Raw genomic sequence first — 22,664 nt, forward strand, 5'->3', positions numbered from 1 at the left:
CGTAGTTGGGGTCCCAGACCACAACACCTCACCCAGCTCCACTTTGACCAGAAGCTCCAGCTTCCCTGGCCCTCCTTTTCTTGGGCAAGCCAAGCCTAAGCTGAGCACTTCCCTTCCATGGCTGGCTTCAGGACTCCGTCTCATATTACCTCCTTAGTCAGAATGTCCCACATCCCAGGCCAATGAGCGACTTCCTCTCTTTCCAAGCACCTAGGTTTCATTTTCCCACAGCGCCCACTCTCACTAGTGGGCACAACTTCTTTAAATTTTTGTGGGTTCATCTCTGTGTCACCACCAGACAGGCTCTAGGCAGACTGGGATCATTGCTATTTGAACTCGCAGCCCTAGAAAGCGCCTGATATATTAAAGTACTCAAAAATCAGCCTTTTATTGAAGTAGGTATGACTATCAATCCCGTGTTAGAAACCAGAAATCTGAGACTCACAGTAGTTAAACCAAGCATTCAGGGTTACAGGTCAGGATCTGAACCCAGGCCTGCCCAGCTTCCAGGCTCTGACCTTCCCTGGGAGAGGCTGGCCTCTCTGATAGAATCCATTTGCCTATCCCTGTGTTATCAGCTGGCCGTTCGATACCACCTGTGCAGTGGGGTCCTTCCATCAGTTCCCGCTCCTTAATCTGCAGTGGCTGGCACGTGGCCTTGGGCCCTGAAAAAGCTGGTGTTCTGCCACCTGTTATGGGAGTGGGGCCTGACCCGCCCCCCTCCACTTGCCTCCTGCACTATATTAGAGCCCCGGCTCCACCTTCTTTCCAACCCCAAAGCTCACCATGCTCCAGTTGCTGAGTGCCTTCCTGCTTGTGGCCCTTGGTAAGCCCCCAACTTGTGCCCTTGTACCCCTCTACTCCCCCTGGGTGACACCTCATACCTGCTTCTACAGGAAAGGGTCTCAGCTTAACTGGGATGCGATTGTAGGAACTTCAGCATGGTTAGGGGACAGGAGTAGGGGACGGAGGACAAGCTGTGGATGAACCAGGTGGGAAAGAACACTGGGAACCCAAAGGGGACGACTCCTCGAGGGAACAGTGGACAGCCTCCTGGTTTAAGGTCTGGGCTCTGTGGCTTGTCGGTCTGAGCTGGAACTTTCCTTCTTCTGTTAAATGGGTCCACAGAACTTCCCTTGTCACCACAATGGTGACAGTCGGCATTTACTGAGGGCTTGCTATCTGTCAGGTGGGATTCAGAGGGGTCTCCTTCTTATGTGACCTCATGTAGCTCATCATAGTGTGGAGCCTGCGGGGAGATGAAGTAGCTCATCCTGAACAAGTGGCCAAGTCGCACTGTGCACCCAGGCAGCCTCATGTCACCTCCACCCCCTCTTTCCTTCTTCTTTCTTTTTTTTCCTTTCCTTCTTTTCTTTCTCTCTTTTTTTGAGAAAGTCTCATGTTGTTATAGTTCAGCCTGCCTTTCCTTGTATTCCTGGCAATCCTCCTGCCTCAGTCTCTCAAGTACAAGGATTACACTTTTAGTTGGGGCTATTTACTTTTTTAATTTTTTTCATTTCATTAGTTATTTATTGGGGGAGTGCATGTATACTGTGGAGCTCATGTGGAGGCCAAAGGACAGCTCAGAGGAATCAGGTCTCTTTTGAGGGGTCCTGGGAATCAAATTTGGGTCATTAGCCTGGGTAGTAAGCACATTTACTCGCTGAGCTATCTTGCCAGCTCCGTTTTGTTTTATGGTTAAAAAAGAAAAAAATCATTCTGTTAGTGATTTTGAGGCTGACCTCAAACCTGTGGCTGAGCCTCTGGACTCAGATTCTCAATGCTGGGATCACATCCACTACACCCAGCCTTTTAGTTCTTGAGTTTGAGGCTCCCTGGGTACTGGGAACAGTTCTGTCTTTAGTCCTTGAGCGGAAGGAGGCCCTGCCCTCCCCCCACTCTGGAAAGCCCTGGCACAGTCTACGTGCATAAATGCTAGTTCATGCATGGCTACTGAAGTCTAGAGAGGGGAAGGGGTTCACCTGCGGCCACAAAGCCCATCCCTTCTCTTGTTTCCTCCTCCTCCTCTTTCATTTTTAGACAGGACTCTACTTAGCCCTGGCTGACCTGGGACTCACTGTGTAAACCAGGCTGGCTTCAAACTCACAGAATTCCGCTTGCCTCTGCCTCCCAAGTGCTGGGATTAAAGGTGGACGCCACCATACTTGAACCCCCTTTTCTTTGGAGTACACTTCTGGCTGACTGACTTCTCTTCTGTCCCCCTCTAGCCTCAGGCTGTGGCCAGCGTTCCTTCAACCCCTCCGGCCGAGTTGTCAATGGGGAGGACGCTGTTCCTTACAGCTGGCCTTGGCAGGTAAGAACACTACCAGCTTTCCCCTCCTCCACTGTGGGCTCTGATGACATGGCAGCCAGCCCTGACCCCACCATTTCCTCTTCGTGCCCCACTTTGACTTCAAAAGGCCCGAAACCCTCGGACAAAGGCATTTCTTGGAGCTTGTGACTGCTCCATCTGTAATCTTGACTGGGACAGCTGCAATTTGAAAGTGGGATCTGGGGAAAGGGTGATGTTTAAGGGGTTGGCTAAATAGCAGTGGACTTGCAGGGGCTGTGTTTAGAGGCGAGACTTTGTTTCTAAACTCCTGGAGTTCTCCAAAGGGGCCAGGGGGCTGAGAGCAGCAAAAGGGTTAGGACCTTCATCATGGGAAGAGCTCAGAGGGCTAGACTCCCTGTCTAACAACAGTCACAGGCCACGTGTGGCTATTAAAGTTGAATATAAATTAAGGCAGACATAGTGGTTATATGTCTAAAATTCTAGCACTCACTAAAGGCAAATGATCAGGCATTCAAGGCCAGCCTCAGCTACATAACAAGTTTGAGGCCAGCCTGGGCTATATGACTGACACCCCTGTCTCAAAAAAAAAAAAAAAAAAAAAAAAACAGGGTCTGATGAGAGAGTTGGATGGTGAAGAGTGCTTGCTGATGTTCTAGAGGACCTGAGTTCAGTACCCAGTCAGACAGCTTACAACTGCCCTTAACACCATCTCTAGGGGGCCCAACGCCTTCTGGCCTCTGAGGGTACCAGAACTCACATGACATAACTCATACAGAGATACATACATGTAACTAGGTGGCGGTGGTGTATACCTTTAATCCTAGCACTCAGGAGGAGAAGACAGGTGGATCTCAGTGAGTTCAAGGCCAGCCTAGTCTACAAAGTGAGTTCCAGGACAGCCAGGAGTGTTACACAGAGAAACCCTGTCTCGAAAAACAAAAATAAACAACCAGAGATACACACATGCACATAAGTAAACATTTTTTTTTTGTGGGGGGGGAGGGAGAGTTTTGAGACAGGGTTTCTCTGTAGCTTTGTAGTCCTAGAACTAGCTCTTGTGAATTCCAGGACAGCCAGGGCTACACAGAGAAACCCTGTCTTGAAAAACAAACAAATAAACAAAGAACATTTGCATCATCAAAAATGGTGGGGACAGAGAGGGTCACAACTTATTCTGTGAAGGACCAGGGCATGAATCCTGTAGGCTTTGCTGGCCATACGCTGGTGACAGCAGTGACTTACTGTGGCCGTCAGAGTGTAAAAACATCACAGATAGCACACAAGGGATAAGTGTGAGGAGGAGACAGGAATCGTTATGTATAGATCAGGCCTAAGCAGATCAGACTCGTGGGTCATAGTCAGTTCATTTCTGGTTAAGGAGATTTGTTGTTCTTTGTTTTTGATTCAGGGTTTCATGTAGCCCAGGCTGTCCTCAAACTCAATACACAGCCAAGGATGCTCTTGGCCTCCTGGTTCTGTTTTCACCTTCGGAGTCGTGGGGTTAAGCATGTGCCACCACACCCCACTTATGCTTGTCTGGGGTTGGAAGGCAGGGCTTCATGCATACTAGGCAAGTACTCTACACACAAAGTTATTTCTCCGGCCCCACCCTCTTTTATGTATTTTTTTGAGACAGTCTCACATAACCTTAGCTAGGCTCCAACCACTGATTGTTCTGCCACTACTGCGCAGACGCTGGAATCACAGGCAGAGACCACCATGCCCCGCTGTAGAGGGAGCTTTTGAAAGTGAGAATGTATAGAAAAGAAAAGCAGAGGACTCTAGGTGAGACAGACCCGAGAGACCTTGAAAGATCTAAAGTTCAGGAGACTGGGAGGCCTGATGGGACAGAGGGTCTTGGGAAGCCCTCAGGAAACACAAGCTTTGTGGATGCTCCAGAGGTCAGAGTGTTGTGGACCCCAGAGACATCATAAAGCCTGTGGTGGGGAGGCTTCGGCAAATCACAATGTGATCCTAATGGCTGAGTCCCATGAGGAGTTGCATAGGTGGTAAACTACATATTTCAGATGACGCCATTTTTTTCCCCGTGTGACTAGCACCTTCTAGATTTGTACAGTGCACAACTCACAAAACCACTGGTATTGGGTCCCATGGTATTGGGTCCAGGTCACTCACGCTCCTTTCTTTTTGGCCACCAGATCTCCCTTCAGTATGAGAAGGGCGGGAGCTACCACCACACCTGCGGCGGCACCCTCATTAACGCTAACTGGGTTATGACTGCAGGCCACTGTGTCTCGTGAGTTCGACCCCTGTCCCTGCCCCAGCCACTGTCCCTGCAGCCAGGACAAGAGGAGGGGGACGAGGTTGGCTATAGGCTCAAACTAACTTTCACTCCTCTGCAGGAGTTCCCTTACCTACCAGGTGGTATTGGGCGAGTATGATCGAGCTGAGGAAGAGGGCCCAGAGCAGGTGATCCCCATTAACCCTAACGACCTCTTTGTGCACCCCAAGTGGAACCCCAACTGTGTGGCCTGCGGGTAAGTGAAGTCTCAGGTCGGGAGATGGGGGGGCTCTAGACTACAAGATACCAAGCAAACTGAGAGTTCACTCCCAGAGACAGCCGCCTGAGCCCAGGGGCACACACTGTAGGTAGCTGTAATGACAATAACAAAGGAGTGGTGGGTTAAGACTCTAGCCCACTTTGGCTAGAATCCTAGAATGAGCAGAGAGCTACATCAGACTCCATTGAAATGATTTGAGCAGCAGCTGACGGTCAAGATGGAGTGTGCTGTACTTACAGCATGGTACTCGGGGGCGGAAGCATAGAGTGTGGTGTACTTACAGTGTGGTACTCAGAGGGGCAGCAGCATGGAGTGTGGTGTACTTACAGTGTGGTACTCAGAGGGGCAGCAGCATGGAGTGTGGTGTACTTACAGTGTGGTACTGGGCGGGGGGTGGCGGCAGCAGCATCCCCTGGGACCTGTCAGAAATGTGGGTTCTCAGACATCAACCTAGATCACCGTACTGGGAAGCACTAGGGTAGGAAGGCAACTGTGTCCTAGAACTCTCTAGGTGGCATAGCTGGATCCGGAGCACAGATGACAAGGGTTAGCAGGGCTAAAATGACCGTGAGGTGGATTTGGTGCGGTAGCATGCACCTTTAATCTCATCCACTGACATGGGTGGATCTCTGTGAGTTATGGGCCAGCCCAGTCTACATAGGCTAGCCAGGGTTACGCAGTAAGACCCCCATCTTAAAAACAAAGCAAAATAAAACAAATGGACTCAGGAAGGACTGGGGTGTAGCTTGGTGGTGCACCACTTGCCTAGAATGAATAAGACCCCGAGTTCGAACCCTAGCACTGCAAAAAAAAAAAAAAAAAAAAAAATCAATGAATAAGTGGATTCAAAATCCAAGGAGCAAAGGAGGTACATACTATGGGTCCATCAGGAGGACCAGGTTTCATGTGACTCCCATGTCCCCCCAGCAATGACATCGCCCTGATCAAGCTCTCAAGAAGCGCCCAGCTGACAGACAAAGTCCAGCCTGCCTGCCTTCCTCCTCCCGATGAAATCCTCCCCAACGGAGCACCCTGCTACATTAGTGGCTGGGGCCGTCTTTACAGTACGTGCTGACCTTTCTAGCTGACCACAGAGAACAAGTGTCTAGGACTAGTGGGCCAGAAGGCCACAGAGGGAGCCATCTTTGTGCTGCCCAGTATTCCTCTCTGGCTTCTACTTTCTCCCTGATCCTCCCAAACACAAATAGGTTCAGTAGAATATTTTGGGGGTGTCCACTGTGTGCCCAGTACTGAGGAGGCTACAGGACACAGAGCAAGCAAGACCCCATGGTTCCTATCAGGCTAACAGAGCCTTCTCTGTCTCCCCAGCCAACGGGCCTCTCCCCGACAAGCTGCAGGAGGCCCTGCTGCCTGTGGTGGACTATGCACACTGCTCCAAGTGGGACTGGTGGGGTTTCTCCGTGAAGAAGACCATGGTGTGCGCTGGAGGAGATGTCCAGTCTGGCTGCAATGTGAGTTGGCACCTGTCTCGGGGGGGGGGGGGCACGTGTAGAGGTCCCTGAGGTGGACCTCTGCCCCAAGGTGGACAGGCCTTGCCGGTTTGCTTCATGCAATCTCCAGGCCTGGTGGGATTAAAAAGGGACTCAACTTAGTTCAGAGGTGGCAGCAGGAGTTTGGAGTCTAGCCTCGCTCCCACCTGGCTTGACACAGTGTAGCCTTGACTGACCTAAGCTCACTATGGAGGCTAGGCTGGTCTCAAACTCATGACAATTACTTGCCTCTACCTGCCTCTGCCAGTCACTATTTTTGTTGCTGCTGTTTTGTTTTTTGGTTTTTTTTTTATTTTTATTTTTGAGACAGGCTAACTCTGTGTAGCCCTGGCTGTCCTAGCACTCACTCTGAAGACCAGGCTGGCCTCGAACTCACAGAGATCCACCTGTTTCTGCCTCCTGAGTACTGGGATTGTGGTGCGCCACTACTGCCTGACCCAATCACTCTTTTGAGACTCTGGCGTATCACAGGCTGGGCCTCAAACTTACGAGGTAGCCAAGAATGACCTTGATCCTCCTGTATCCACCTTTGAGTGATGGGCTTACAGCCATGACCACTACGTCCAGTTGGTGCAGTAATTAGAGCCCACAGCTTCGTGCATGCTAAGCAGGCACTTTACCAACTGAGCCACATTGCCAACCCATATCTGTTGTGGCTTTGAAGTGATAATTCGACATTGTGGGTGCTCTCATTGTGAACGGCGGGGTGTGACAGCATATGCTTAGCATCCCAGCCTGGTATCCTAGCATTCTGGAGGCTGAGGCACATTGCAAGTTCAAGATCAGCCTGGGCTACACAGTGACCCCATCAATCAAAACCAAAGGAAACCCCAACACATTAAATGTGGAAAGAGAACAAACAAGGGGCACCCTCTTTGGAGAACTATCTCAGCTGGGTGGCTGTGCTGACATCTTGCATTGTCTCATTAACCCTTATGACGGGGGTTCTCAGCCTTCTGAATGCCGTGACCCTTTAATAGGATGTCATGTTGTGGTGACCCCCAACCATAAAATTACTTTTGTTGCTACCTCATAGTTACAATTTTGCTACTGTTATGAACTGTAATGTAAATATCTGATATGTAACACCGGTGAAACAAAGAGGTGGCCACCTACAGGTTGAGAGCTGTTGCCTTGGGGTTGTGTAAGCCCGTGTCCCTTTGTCCAGAGAAGTGAAGTAGTGTGAAGTAGTGTGAATGTTCCTTCCTTCCTTCCTTCCTTCCTTCCTTCCTTCCTTCCTTCCTTCCTTCCTTTCTTCCTTCCTTCCTTCTTTCTTCCCTCCCTCCCTCCCTCCTTCTCTCTCTCTCTCTCTCTCTCTCTCTCTCTCTCTCTCTTTTTCTGTTTTTTTGAGAAAAGGTTTCTCTGTGTAGCTTTGGAGCCTGTCCTGGAACTCATTTTGTAGACCAGACTGGCCTTGAATTCACAGAGATCCGCCTGCCTCTGCCTCCCGAGTGCTGGGATTAAAGGTGTGTGGACCACTGCCCGCTATGTGAATGTTTCTTGATGTCTCTGAAGCTCAGAGCCCACTCCTTATCCTTCAGACACAGCTGAGTCTCCACCTTTCTGGTCATTGCAGGGTGACTCTGGAGGACCTCTCAACTGTCCTACTGAGAATGGCACCTGGCAGGTTCATGGTGTGACCAGCTTCGTTTCCGGCTTGGGCTGCAACACCTTGAAGAAGCCCACGGTGTTCACCCGTGTCTCAGCCTTCAATGACTGGATTGAGGAGGTGAGGCAACAAAGGAGCCTGAAACCTGTGGGGGACTTTGAGGAGAATCTGCAGACCCCGAGGAGGACTCATGGAAGCAGGGAGGAACCTCCAGGGACATTCTGGAGAACTTGGGGGATGTTTTATTTGGCTGAGCTTCCGGAATCTAACAGATATTAAGATGTGTCCCTGTGGCCCAAGTCCTTCCTAGTCATGGAGGACAGGAAGTTACATCAATTAGTAGGAGGATGGGAAAATGGACAATGGGGGAAAAGGTTGTGAGGACCATGATGAAGGTACTTGGGCTCAGTGAGGGTGCACAGCAGACCGTCTGGACACAAGTGGTCCAAGACAATGGCTGCTCATCCTGATGGTGGTCCTGGCTGTGATTTATACATTCACTGTGCTAAAACCCTTAGCTAAAAGCTCAATTAAGACTACCCGTGAAGCTGGGAGTATGGTGGTGTACACCTTTAATCGCAACACTTGGGAGACAGAGGCAGAAGAATCTCTGTGGGTTCCAGGCCAGTCTGGTCTATAAAGACAGTTCCAGGACAGCCAGGGCTGTTACACAGAGAAACCCTGTCTCGAAAAACAAAACAAACAAAAACGAACACCCGAGAGGCAACTTATACTATTACCTCTTCTTCAATGGAGAAGAGGAAACTACGGCTCAGAGTGATCAAGTCACTCTCCCAGGGACACACAGCAAACAAGTGACAAGACTAGGCCATTCCCACTTGAGCTCAGTTCCCTCCAGGCCCAAAGTTTGAGCTCTTAACTAAATTATTCTGTCCTTGTCTAACCTTCTGCTTTTTTTTTTTTTAACAGACAATAGCAAACAACTAGAACCAAGACTTGGCTGGCAGTGCTGACCCCAGGTCCTCTCAAGAATAAAGATCTTTTTGAAAGTTCCAAGTTGATTCTCGCTGCCTTCATTGACATAACACTTGCTCTCTGACCCATGTGTGAAATCTTAGGTCTGAAATGCAGAGATGAGGCAAGACCCAGCCCCTCAGGTGAGGATGAAAAGAGACTGAGTCTCAGAGAGGAGGGAGCTGGTCACTGTGGGGTGACCAGCCATGCTAGGACGTGGGACATCAGATGCAGAACTGAGGAACTTTCAGGAAACCCAAATAATTTGTCGCCTTAGCGGTCACACAGAGGGCTGAGAATATAGTCAGGGGTAGTGGAAAGTCACACAGAAATTGGAAGCTTTTCGGGCAGAAAATCTGGTCCTGCCGAAAATCATGGGAGAAAAGAAAAGACCAAGTGTTTTCTGTCTGTGGAAGGGCTAGAGGAGGAGGGAGGAAGACACACGGTTCTACCCTGAAGTGGCTCTTTTCAGGGTCACTTGTGACACTGGCCAGAGACTTGCCTTGTGTCACACACAGGTGGGTCAGGCCCCTTCAGGAGAATGCTGGCTGCAGCGAGAGGGGAATGACCCACCCAGGGCTCCACACCAGGCTGTCACTCGGTAGGTTCTGGAGGTCTGGAAGATGCCTGCTTTGCAGATAAGAGTAACATGAAAACAGCGGGGTGGTTTGTGCTTCTCCTCAGCACTACGGGAAAAGTGTGACCCCGCAGGAAATCATGCACGAATTCCGACTCTTACTACGGATCTTCCTCCAGAACAGCAGGTTTTCAGCCTGTGGCTCGGGATCCCTTTGGAAGTCGAATTACCCTTTCACATGGGGTCGTACATCAGATACTTACGCTACAATTCATACCAGTAGCAAAATTACAGTTAAGACGTAGCAGCGAAAATTTATGGTTGGAGGGGGTCACCACACAACGGTATTAAAGCGTCACAGCATTTGAACACTATTCTAGAGTTACATTTTCTGTTTTAAAAAGACAAAAAGACTATGGTTGTGGTGGTGCATCCCAGTAGGATCTGCTGAAGGAGGAGGAGACAGGAGGATCAGGAGTTTGAAGCCAGCCTGGACTATGCATTTTTAGCTGAACAGTGGTAGCACATGCCATTAACCCCAGCACTTGGGTGGCAGAGGTAGCAGATCTCTGAGTTTGAGACCAGACTGATCTACAGAGTGAGTTCCAAGACAGCCAAGGCTACACAGAGAAACCCTGTCTCCAAAACCAAACAAACAAACAAGGCTAAAAGACAGTCTGAAGAATTACAAACTTGGTAGATATTTCCTCCCTTCAGAATAGGAAGAGGGAATATTATTGCTGAATAAAAATAAAAATAAAAAAGCAAAGAAAAGACACAACTGCTCCTAGGTATGGTAGAGGAGACAGGTTAGTGCCGATATATTGGACAGCATAGCCAGAAGCAGGGAACTCTGGGAGAGTCCAGAGTGGACAAGTCCAGACTGAGCTGGACCATGTGGGGAGAAAGAAAAGGGGAAGGGAGAGGGAAGAAAGGAGAGCCAGATGTAGCAGCCAGGAGGCCCAAATCACAAAGAATGGGTGACCAAAATGGTTGGATTATATAGGGAAGAGAAGCCCAGACTCCTAGTCTGGAGAGTTCAGGGTAGCGGGTGGGGTGTGTCAGCCAGGAGGGCCCTGTAACAAGTAGGAACTGAGGGATGCAAGGAGAACTTGACATCCAGGTTCTTTGATATAGGCACCCCAGCCATTTGTGCCAGGGTTGAAACATAGCAATTGCTTTATTCTGTGTTTGCCGTGCTGGGGATGGAACCCAGGCTCTTGAGCATGCTAGGTACGCACTCTACCACTGAGCTACATCCCTAGTCCTGCTTTATACTTTAAAAAAAAAAAAAGTGGTTAAGAGCACTGGCTGCTCTTTCCAAAAGACTCAGGTTCATTTCTCAGGCCCCACATGGCAGCTCACACGCCCGCCCCCCCCCCCCATCATTACTCTAGTTCCTAGGGGTCTGATGCCCTCTTCTGGTCTCTTTGGGCACCAGGCATGCATGTGGTACACAGACATATGCGCAGGCAAAGCGCCCATATACATAGTAGATAAAAGTAATAAAACAGTGGTAATTCCAGGTCTAGGGAGTTGCCCTGTGGGTAAAGCATTGTGCAAGCCTGGATTCAGATCCCTAGAACCCGTATACTAGCAGGACATGACAGTGCACATGTTTCCCATCCCGGCATACCTACCTGATGTCGAGAGTCCAGGACAGGCGATCATAACAAGCTCTGGGGACAGCTGAGCTGGCAGATGCAGCAGTGAGCAAGAGAGACCCTGCTTCAACACAGGGTGGAAGCCGGGCATGCTGGCACACGCCTGTAACCCCAGTACCTGGGAAGCAGAATAGATTAATTACTTTTCTATTGTTGTGATAGACACCATGATTGAGGTAACTTAGAGCAGGAAGGGCTTATTTGGGGTTCCAGTCTCAGAGGGATAAGAGTCCACCACCATCTTGTCAGGGAGGCATGGCTGCAGCCATAGGGGCTAGAAGAACCAGCTGAGAGCTCACATCTTGAATTGTAGGCAGGAAGGAGAGAGCAAAGTGTGAGGCCTTCAGTTCTCACAGCCTGCCCTGAGTGATGTACTTCCTCCAGCACAAGGCCACACACCTCCAAAGTCTCCCCAAACAGCGCCACCAACTGGACACCAAGTGTTCAAACGCTTAAGAACATCTCTCTTTCAAACCACAACACAGAGGCACGCAGATCTCCGTGAGTTGAAGGCCAACCTGATCTACTTAGCAAGTTCCAGGGCAGCCAGGGCCACACAGTGAGACTCTTGTTTCAAGCAGACAAAGTGAGGACTGACATCTGAGGTTGTCCTCTGACCTGTCCATGAGTTCCATGGCACACACACGACTGCACGCACTCATATAGAACACACACACACACACACACACACACACACCCCTCAGAGAGAGAGAGAGAGACGGGGAGAGAGAGAGAGCATGTGCACAATACACTTAATTAAGGCGGAGAACCCACACTACTCTTTATTTTTCCTAGAGGCCATCATTATTTGGGTTGAGTTGTCAATAATCACCCCAATTGCTGCTTCTCATTTGGGGTGCATAACAGAAAAACTTTTGCCTGATTCTTAAAGGACTTTGGTCACATATTTTTCCTTGACTTCGGTGAAGCTGAGAGAGACGGGGCGACCTGCTAAGCTATCCTTCCCTCTACTGTGGCTGCTCATCAACCTAGTCCCAGAGGGAGAAGGCATCGAACAGCCTTGGATTCATAGAGACACAATCAAGAAATAGCTGTCCCAACCACTGTGGTGCTGGACACTGTCTGTCATGGATGCATCAACTTTACCTACCCTGACTGACAGAGGGGCTTGGAGCTCATCTTTCTTCTCCATGGTGCTGGATTTTTATCACCTATACAAATATCCACAAATAGTATATTATATAGTTTTGTGTTTTTCTTATCTTTTTTTCCTCTCTTTCTTTTGTGCATGTGTGCATGTGTCTATGTCTATGTGTGTCTCTGTGACGGGGTCAGAAGTCAACTTCTTCAGGTACTACCCACCTGCTTGTTGTTGCTGTTGTTGCAGTTAGCTATTTGTGTGTATATACAGGTCTATCTGTACACATGTGAGTGCCAGCGCCATAGCACACATGTGGAAGTCAGAGAACAATCCTCGAAATTGGTTTTTTGACTTCCAATCTGTGAGTCCTAGGAACTGAACGCAGTCAACAGGCTTGTCAGCAAGTGCCTTTACCGGCTGAGCCATCTCGCTGGTTGCACCTTGCTATTTGAGGCAGGGTCTCTCTCACTGGGAACCCAAAGCTCTTCAATCGGGCTAAGCTGGCTAGCCAGTGAGCCTCAGAGATCTGCCTACCCCTGTCTTCCCTGTGTTGGGATCAGAGTGTATACTACCATGCTCAGCTTCTTATGTGGGTGCTGGGATTGAACTCAGGATCCTATGCACAGATGCCAAACGCTTCAACTGAACATCTTCCGCAGCACCAATTTTGATTTTTAAAAATGCATAGATTGGGTATAGTGGTCCAGGCTTATAATCAAACTGCTTAGGAGGCAAAGAGGATCAGGAGTTTAAAGCCAGTCTGGACTCCGTAGTCAGACTGTCTCAAAACCAAAAAACCATAGGCACAAAGATACAAACAGCAACAACAACACACCGATGGTTGACTTTTTTTATGGTTTTTGGAAACAGGACTCTCTATGAAACAGCCCTGGCTGTCCTGAAACTCTCTCTGTAGGCCAGGCTGGCCTTGAACTCACAGAGATCTGCCTGCCTCTGTCTTCCAAGTGCTGGGATTAAAGGCGAGCGCCACCACTGCCCAGCATGAGTGAGTTTTTAAAGCCCATTCAGCTTGCTTCCTCCCAGACCCGTGTTGGTGTCACTCGCTGCACTGTGGCCTCCAGACTGCGTCTGTGTGAATGCCTTATCCTGCAGCACTCGTTATTTTTCCTCCCCCACTCACGGATGGACATTTCGAGCAGGGCCAGCTTTCTGTGCTCACAAACAGGGCTTTGGTGGACATCCTTGGACCCGTCTCCAGGTGCACATGTGTGCGAACTCCCCAGGGTATATTCCTAGAACTGCAACTCCCGGGTGGGAGGGCTTTTGTCAGCTCTGCCAATGACCTAATTCTTCTCCAAGATGACTGTGTTTCTCAACATTCCCCCTTCTCTCCTCTTCCCATCCGCTGCCCCCACATATTACAAATGGCCCCACATTTTTCTTCTAGAGTCATCCCTGGGATATCATGCCTCCCCCATAAAACTCTCTTCCAGCTCTTTAAGGAAAAAAAAATTCAAAAATGGTTTTGGCAAAGACCTGAGTCAGAAGGAGGCAGGGTCAGGGCAGGGTGAAGCTGAGGACCCCGTTGGGGCAAGGAGACCTAAGGAAGTTCTGAAGCAGGCTGGCATGCTATTAATCAATCTTACTGAGTCAGATCACAGCACTTGGCAGCATGAATCCACGGGGGTTGCCAAAGCTGACCCTCTTCTGCCTACTGGGTCAGGGAAAAACCCTTGGGTAACAGCCCCAAACGACTTCCAAATAAAGACTAGGGAGACAGTTGGTGTCTCAGACTGAGCAGTGGCCCCAGGGACCTCACCCAGCCTCAAGGGGGCTGAGAACTGCTAAGACCCACTTCTCACCATACACCAGCAGCAGCAAGTCAGGAAGTAGGGTAAAGACTTGATCGACAACCATGTCTTCTTGGTCTTTGGCCTCCCAGTCTCAACAATTCAAATCTTTTAGAGTTTGTAGCTCAACTGCTTCCCACCATGATGATCATGGACTAATTCTTTAAAATTGTAAGTCAGCCCCCCAGTTAAATGTTTCCTTTTATAAGTTGCCTTGGTCATAACGTCTCTTCACAATATTAGAAGAGTAACTTCTAATATTACCCCCCTCACCATCCCAGATTTTTGAGCCCTTTACTTTAGGAAAGAGATTTATATTTTTTAATCTCCCCCTGTGGTTTGAATAGGTATACCCCCCCCATAGACTCCAGTGTTTGAATGCTTGGCCCATAGGGAGTGGCACTATCATATTAGGAGGTGTGGTCTTGTTAGAGGAAGTGTGTCACTGTAGAAGGGGGCTCTAAGGTCTCAGATGTGCTCAAGTCATGCCCAAGGTGACAGTTCATGCCCTGCTGCCTACAGATCAAAATGTAGAACCCCCAGCTCCTTCTCCGGCACCATGCCTGCCTGCACACCGCCATGTCCATGATGGACCACACCTCCGAACTGTAAAGCGCCACCAGTTACATCTTTTCCTTTATCAGCATTGCCTGCCATAGTTGGGCGGTGGTGTCGCAGGCCTTTAATCCCAGCAATTTGGGAGGCAGAGGCAGGTGGATCTCTGTGAGTTCGAGGCCAACATGGTCTACAAAGTGAGTTCCAGGACTTCTGAGGCTACACAGAGAAACCCCATCTCAAAAAAACCACAAACAAACAAAAAGAGTTGCTTGCCACGGTCATAGTGTCTCTTCAGAGCAATAAATCCCTAAGACACCCCCTTGGCTTCTTCTCTTCCATAGCTGCTACTCCTTTGATGGCCCTGGTCACTTTAGAACTCTTGTCAATGGGCATGAGCATCTATTCACAAAGGAAGACAGCCCGCCCTCGGCGAACCCCCAAGGCACGACACAGATGCTGGATCCCACCAGTAGGGCTTGTAACTTGGCTCAAAGTCCCAAATGTCAACAAAGTTTTCAGGGTACGAGCCTAGATCCTGGAAGTAGGCTCATCATCTGTCCCCAGCACATCAGTAAAAGAGACGAATAGGCAAGAAGGACGGCAGGGAAAGGTTTATTTGATGTGGTCACATCGGGAGGATGAACAAAAAAAAGGAACAAGAGGCCAGTGACCACCCCACCAAGTCCATCTGCTGAGACCTGGCAGGAGGTTTAGAGGTATGAAAACTAAGCAGTTCTTGTGGAGGTGGCCCTGCCCACCCTCGTGTCAGCTCCAGTCTCTCTGCACGGTGGTCTGAGAAACTGCAGACCTGTGTGAAGTCTCCTGGGAGACATGTTCTTCTCTGGCTGGCACCAGCCTCGCTTCTTCTTCACTGGAGAGGCTCCCAGGGAAACTGCAGTTTCTTGGGGAACATTGCTTCCCCACTGATAGCCAAAGGAAGGGACACAGATGTCTCTTTTCTCTCTTGCCAGGATGGTTACACAACAGACATTGACTGTGACACGGGGCTCAGGGGAGCCAGGGCCACAAGGGGGCGAGGTCATCGGCCTTTGCCTTGGAGGCTTTTACTTGCAGATGCTTGAGGCGTCATGGGATTCCCATCAACTGAATCTGTCAAGTCTTTGGTGGAGTTGGGGCGCAGCTTGGTGGAAGCGGGCTTGTAGAGTCAGCACAGCTCTGAGTTCAATTTCCAGTCCTACCAAAGAAAGAAAAGAGAAAACCATTCATGTCAAAAACACAGGCGGTGCTGAGAGCCCTTAACGTTGCTGTTTGAAATCGGTCTTGAGGTCAGAACAGCCTCTTTTTAGCAAGTTGGAGCCAGTTCCCACAGAGAAGCAGCCCAGATTCCCGACCCAGGTGCAAAGCTTCAGAAAAGGGTTTTTTGAGCACAACAATCTATATTTATCTTAACTGTGTGTCCAAGGAAACAGAATCGTGAGTCCAAGTTTTAGCCCAAGCCAGATGCTAACTCCTTTCAGAGAGCTGGGTTTACTGAGGCCCAACCAGCATTGCTTCCTTTCAACTTCTCAATTCTACTCATCCCCAAACCCAGCTTTTCCTTTGGCAAGACTTTTCATGGTCTGTGTTGTGCTGTTTCCTTTGATGCACTGAGTGACTAACTTGAACTCTGTTAAAGTCCCGCTGTGCTCCTGGTGGGCTCCATCACATGGGCTTTCTCACAGAATTCAAGCCCTCTCTGTCCCTTGACTTGGTGATTTGGCAAACATTTGCATAGCCCACACTTCAAGTTATTATTATTATAGTCGTTTGCTTTTTGTTTTTTGAGACAGGGCTTCTCTGTATAGCTTTGGAGCCTGCCCTGGAACTCGCTCTGGCCTCGAACTCAGAGAGCCACCTGTCTCTACCTCCCGAGCGCTAGGATTCAAGTCGTGCGCCACCACTGCGGGGCCTATGCTTGAGTTTTAGGTGCTGGGAACAGAGCAGGGCTTGACACCACATGCCTGTAGTTTATGTCAGACACCGGGGCAGAAGAGAATGACTCAGACTTGGTAGAGTACACAATCCAACTGTGGCAGGCAGGAGGATCACATGTTCAAAACCAGCCTGGGAAACTTAGTGAAACCTTGTGTCAGTGGGTAAAGATGTTTGCCAACAAGCCCGATGACCTGAGTTCGATTTACAGGACTGACACAGTAGAAGGGGAGATCAACTTCTGAGCACTATGGCACAGGAATGTGTGTGTGTGTGTGTGTGTGTGTGTGTGTGTGTGTATGGATAAATACATAAACATACATAAACATAATTTTAAAAAGTAAAGAAGGCAAGGAAAAGAGAACAAGAGAGAATGGAACAACACAGTAGTAGGGCATTTGCATGCATGAAGCTCTAAGTTCAGTTCCAATAATATCTGTAAGACACATGTGTGACGGAAGCATGACAGTGACAACATAGACAGGGTCCCCGGGCTCAGGGACCCTTTCCGGAAGGAATGGATGAGATAAAAAATTAAGAGGCATTCATTTGTCTCTCACTTTATTTATTTGTTGGTTGGTTTATTTATTTATTTTTGTTTTCTTGAGACATGTTTTCTCTGTGTAACTATTCTGGCTATCCTAGAACCTGCTATGTAGACCAGGCTGGCCTCGAACTCAGAGATCTGCCAGTCTCTGCCTCCCGAGTGCTGGGATTAAAGGTGAGCAACGACATCACCACCTGGCCAAGATCTATTTTTTTTATCCTAGGTGTACATTTTGTCTTCATGTATGTATGTATGTGCACCACATGTGTACACTAACTGAGGTGGGAAGAAGAGGGCATCATCAGAGCCCCTGAAAATGGGATTATGGATGCTTGTGAGTCACCGTACGGGTGCTGGGAACCAGACCCTGGTTCTCTACAAGAGCAGCAAGTATTTTTACCCCTAAGCCATCTCTCCAGATCTTTCTTTTCTTCATTATAAGGAAATGTGTCATTAGCTGATTCTGTCGTTGCTCCAACATTCCAGAATGTACTTCTATGTAGAAGTGGACTTCCTGTTCCTAGTATCCTGCCAACTCCTAACCACTGTGCTCTCACCTCCCACTTTCTGTTTCAGCCATCTATACATAGGCTAAGAGGGCGACTATGTCATTCGGTGAAAGAACTCACGGACCCACTGCAGCACAGGTGCTCCATTATTAGCCAAACCTCACCAGCAGCTGGTGGCTATCGTTAAGATGGAAAGGGATGGTGCCCTCCTGGGAACGGTGAGGGCTGCATGGCAACTACATTTGGGCTGGACCTGGGTGAACAGGTCTCAGGAAAGAGTGGCCCACTCAGGAACCCGCTAAAGAGCTCTTCAGGTTTGCAAAATCACAAAAAGGTCAGAGGGCCCAGAGAGGATGGGTGGACAGGGGAGTGTGGCTCAGGACACAGTGCAAATCTTACCTTGAGTGACAGACAATTTACACAGAGCCCCGGCACATGCACTTTCACAGAAATGTCTACAAAATCAGGACTTCTTTTTAAGGCAAAGTGTGTCTCTCTCCACCTCCACGGTTTGCCGAAGCAGTCTGGAGAGACTTCTGGAAGCCTAGGACCTAGAACACCCTCTCAGTTTGCAGGCAGGGAAGCTGGACTGAGTAGAGCAGAGTGGAAGGTGGACGCATGGTTGTAGAGGTGGAGAGAGGACCCACGGCTGCTCTCAGGGGTAGAACAGGGCCAGGGTGAAGAGTCAGTCTTTTTTCCGTTTTCTTTTCTTCCTTTTTTTCTCTCTCTCTCTTTTTTTGCTAGTTTGTTTTTGAGATAGTTTCTTTGTATAGCCCTGGCCACCCTGGAACTTGCTCTGTAGACCAGGCTGGCCTCAAACTCACAGAGATCTGTTTGCTTTTGCCCTGAGTGCTGGGATTAAAGGTGTATGACACTGCCCAGCCTTTTTTTCTTTTTTCTCCTCTTTTTTTTTTTTCTTCAAGACAGGTTTTCTCTGTATAGCCTTGATTATCTTGGAACTCATACCATAGACCAGGCTGGCTTCAAACCCTGAGATCTGCCTGCCTCTGCTTCCCAAGTGCTGGGATTAAAGATATGTACCACCACCCCGCTCTTGTTTTAAGATAAGGTTTCATTAGGTAGCTAGCCTAAGATAGCGTCGAATCATGATCCTGTCTCAGTCTTCTGAGTGCTGGTACCCACCACAGACCTCTCACCAGAGTCCTGGTCCTTGAACCACTAGGTAGAGCAGCCAACCATCCAGGGTTTACAGATCAGTAATAGCAACACTGGGTCTGGACATTAACTCGGCAAACCAGTTTCCTAATGTCTCTTTGACTCCTCTAGGTCACCCCATTTGGGCCAGTTGGAAGACAGAAGTGAGCCAATGAAATGCTATCTTCTAATAGCCAGATCCCTCTCCCTTCTGTGGGATAAGGGCAAAGTGGGCAGGCCACTTTGGTTGGTGTTTCTGTACTTCCTGTTCCTGGCTTCTGAGCTCTCTGACTTGCCTGGCCAGTCTCAGACCTGATCCATATGGCTCTAAAACTTTAGCCCTTATCCATCAGGAGGTGGGACTTAGTATGGTGGCAATTGGAAGTATTGAGGACGAGATACCCAGGGTTAGGATTTGGCCTCCTAGACAGAGACATTCTCTGAGCAGACTGGGCCAACCCCCAGTGCACGTACATTCACTGCTGTCTGGGCACACTGAGGAAGCGTCTCCTAGTTTCCTGAACACAGCCTTAGTTACCTAGGAGTCTCAGGTAGGAGAGTGCCTGGAACAGATTGGCCGGTGGGCATATCCTTAAGGTCTTTTCTTTTCTTTTCTTTTTTTATTATGCATACAGTGTATGACCAACATGTATATCTGCATGCCAGAAGAGGGCACCAGATCTCACTACAGATAGTTGTGAGTCATCATGTGGATGCTGGGAATTGAACCAAGGTCCTCTAGAAGAGCAGCCAGTGCTTTTAAACACTGAGACATCTCTTCAGCCTTGAGGTATTTTCTTAATTGTTAATTAATATAGATGACCCTAGCCCACTGTAGCAGGGCTAGGAAGGTCGATCTGGGCTATATAAGAAAGCAAGCAAGATTTGGGCTGGAGAGATGGCTCAGAGGTTAAGAGCATTGCCTGCTCTCCCAAAGGTCCTGAGTTCAATTCCCAGCAACCACATGATGGCTCACAACCATCTGTAATGGGGTCTGGTGCCCTCTTCTGCCCTGCGGGTATACACAAAGTCAGAATATTGTATAGATTAAAAAGAAAGAAAGAAAGAGAGAGAGAGAAAGAAAGAGAGAAAGAAAGCAGATAGCCCAGCTGGAACTACAAGAGCTAGTTCCAGGACAGCTAGGACTATTACACAGAGAAACCCTGTCTTGAAAAACCAAAATAAATAGCTAGATAGCTAGATAGATAAAAGCTAGCAGAGCGGCTGGAGAGGGGCTCAGCGGTTAAGGACTCTCACTAGTTGCTCTTCTGACGATCTAGCCTAGATTGTCAGCACACACATGGCGCCTCACAAGTCTGTAAATTCAATCCCATGGGTTCTATGCTTGTCTTCTGGCCTCCACGGGCATCAGGCAAACAAGGAGGCAAAACAATGATATACATAACATTTTATGTATTTATTTATTTTTATTTTTATTTTTATTATTTTATTATTATTATTTATTTATTTTTGTTTTTGTAGTTTTTCGAAACAGGGTTTCTCTGTAACTTTCAAGCAAGAGAGCAAACCAGTGTTGGAAAAGAATATTCATGAAGTTGCACAAAGAAAACATTCAAACGGGGGTGGGGGGGGGGCTGGAGAAATGGCTCAGAGGTTAAGGACACTGTTTGCCCTTACAAAGCTCCTGAGTTCAACTCCCAGCAACCACATGGTGGCTGACAACCATCTGTAATAAGATCTGGTGCCCTCTTCTGGCCTGCAGGGACCACTGTATACTTAATAAATAAATAAATCTTTAAAAAAAGAAAAAAAGAAAAGAAAACATTCAAACGCAGTGGAAGTTAATTTTCTTTTCTTTTTTATTTATTTATTTATTTATTTATTTGGTAAAACACCTCCGCCAAGACCCAAACAAAGTAAATACACCGGGACCGAAAGTTTATTCTAAGGCAGGTGGTGACTGTGTTTCAGCCCACTGGTGCAAGTTAAACTCACAATCTCATCTGATTGGCTAATTCATAATCAACGTAAAAGAAATGGGAGAGTGGTTGGCTGCTCTGAGTCATGGAATTCTGGGACTGCAGCAGAACTTTTGCACAAAGGGAAGTTTTCCCGGATGGGGGAGATGAGAAGATATGAATTTCTTTGCATGGGAGTTTTACAAGGTGTGAGTGATTTGGCTAGCCTTTTTTTATTATTATTAAAAAACAACAACAAAACAAAAACAAAAACATTCTCTCACCATCGAGCAGCGTTCCTCCCTGGTTTCGGCTCCGAGCTCCTGCCCTGGCTTCCTTGGATGGTAGACTGTAACTGTAAACTGAAATAAACCCTTTTCTTTCCAAGTTGCTTCGGATCACAGTGTTTATCACAGCAACAGAGCAAAGTAGGACACAGGGCTTGTCCAGTAGACCGCGCCTAGCCTCATCTAGACTGACCCCACCCCAGTGGACACTGTCCCTTTCTGTCATATTGAGTGGCACAGATGCCCCCAGGATGTGCCTCCTCAGATACAGGGGAGTATCTGAATTCTTGTTCATCTCCTTCCATTCTGTCACTGGGTCAACTGAGGCGGAGGAAGACAAAGCATTTTTCCCGGGGGAGAGAAATGTTTGGTGCAAGAGCAAAGACGAACAGAGATGAGTTAAAACCATAGAGTGCGCAGCACTACCGAAGCCTAGAGCGACGCTGCAGCTAATCTAGCCCGGCAGTCGACTTCCGCTTCCGGCGAAAAACAGGAAGTTCCGCGATAGACTGCTTTCGTCCCTTTTCCGGACTCAGTTTAGGGCTGTGGCTGCGCTCTTGTCCTGGGTTCACTTGGACTGCCATGTGGCCACTGTGGAGGTAGATGCTCCGCTTCTTCCTCCCGTCTTCATCCTCCGCGCTCCTGACCTGGGCGGATTAGGAGACCCTGTCTTGTATCTATGGCTCCACGTCCGACGCTGCGTTGACCTCCCCGGGGCCGGAAGTCCACTTCCGCTCCGCCTGGGCGGCTCCCGGCTTCATGCCGGGTGTCTTTTGCGGAATTGAACCCTCGCACCACCTTGACCCTTGCGCAGGTTCCTCTCTGCCCTCCTATTGCATGTCCATGAGTGTGGATGGCAGTGTCTTGAGGGCGACCAGAGGGCCACCGAGAGCTGGGCGTGGTGGCGCACTTCGGTCATCCCAGCACTTGATGGGCAGAGGCAGGAGGATTACTGCAAGTTAGAGGCAAGCCTAAGCTACATAGCGAGTTCCAAGCCTGCCATAGCTATTTAGCAGGAGCCTGTCTAAACACAAAACTCCAAAATTATAATTCTGGGTTAGGGAGAGGATTGGGTGAAGGGCTGCTGGTTGATTCCTAAAACCCAGCTACTGTGAATGCAGACAGCGGGGCCTGCAGTTGTTTTAAGAGCTGAGGCTGAGGATGGTGGCAAGGAGGGTGGAACAGGAAAAAAAAAAAGAGCGTGCTGTGGAATTTTGACCTGTCGGGAGATCTTTGCACTGGGCAGGTGGTTTCCTGAAACTGATGGCGTTTCAGTTGTGGAACTGGTCCTTCTCTCAGAAATAACCTTTAAAACTGGACTCCTGATAATTTAGAGATTAGTTCTAGACACCAGTGTTGTGGATATCTTGGGTAATTAGAATTAGTGAAAGGGAGCTTTCCTAACTGTATTTGGGATCTTGAGTAAAAGGTTTTGGCAGGAGGGGAAAACCTGAAAAGTATCTCCCTCTTGATTTCTTGTAAAAGCAACACGTTTTAAATGATAATAAACCATAAAAATGCACAGTGAAAATATTTTCCTCCTTGATCCTGTGTTCAGAAATACTGCTAATTTAATAACTTCCAGGTACAGTTTGTGGATGTGTTACACATGTGGTGGTAGTGTGTTTTTAACTTCCCCTGATGGTTTCCGTATAAACTGATACGGACATGACCACTCCATGGTATGGTTAAG

General features: G+C 48.6%; 1 protein-coding gene and 1 long non-coding RNA gene across 2 annotated transcripts; one reads left to right on the forward strand and one right to left on the reverse strand.

The window, feature by feature from the left end:
• Positions 1–693: 693 nt before the first annotated feature.
• Positions 694–8,952, forward strand: Cela3b (chymotrypsin like elastase 3B). The gene is made up of 8 exons (XM_048443286.3): positions 694–826; positions 2,229–2,314; positions 4,453–4,550; positions 4,657–4,791; positions 5,743–5,879; positions 6,145–6,287; positions 7,903–8,055; positions 8,866–8,952. The coding sequence occupies exons 1-8, from the start codon at positions 787–789 to the stop codon at positions 8,881–8,883; spliced, it is 810 nt and encodes a 269-aa protein (XP_048299243.1). The 5' UTR covers positions 694–786; the 3' UTR covers positions 8,884–8,952.
• A 6,266-nt stretch (positions 8,953–15,218) lies between these two features.
• On the reverse strand, positions 15,219–21,805 carry LOC125406257 (uncharacterized). Its single transcript, XR_007233860.3, has 2 exons — positions 20,969–21,805; positions 15,219–15,817 (listed from the first exon to the last, which is right to left on the reverse strand). It is a non-coding gene; the product is annotated as an uncharacterized LOC125406257 (long non-coding RNA).
• Positions 21,806–22,664: the final 859 nt, after the last annotated feature.

This window comes from Myodes glareolus, chromosome 6, assembly GCF_982192425.1.
Source record: "Myodes glareolus chromosome 6, mMyoGla1.1, whole genome shotgun sequence".
In the NCBI taxonomy this organism is placed as follows: Eukaryota; Metazoa; Chordata; class Mammalia; order Rodentia; family Cricetidae; genus Myodes; species Myodes glareolus.

Coding starts and splice junctions, on each gene's coding strand:
- Cela3b (XM_048443286.3), top strand. CDS start 787: ATGCTCCAGTTGCTGAGTGCCTTCCTGCTTGTGGCCCTTG. Junction 2,315..4,452: donor CTTACAGCTGGCCTTGGCAG/GTAAGAACACTA, acceptor TTTGGCCACCAG/ATCTCCCTTCAGTATGAGAA. Junction 4,792..5,742: donor CCCAACTGTGTGGCCTGCGG/GTAAGTGAAGTC, acceptor ATGTCCCCCCAG/CAATGACATCGCCCTGATCA.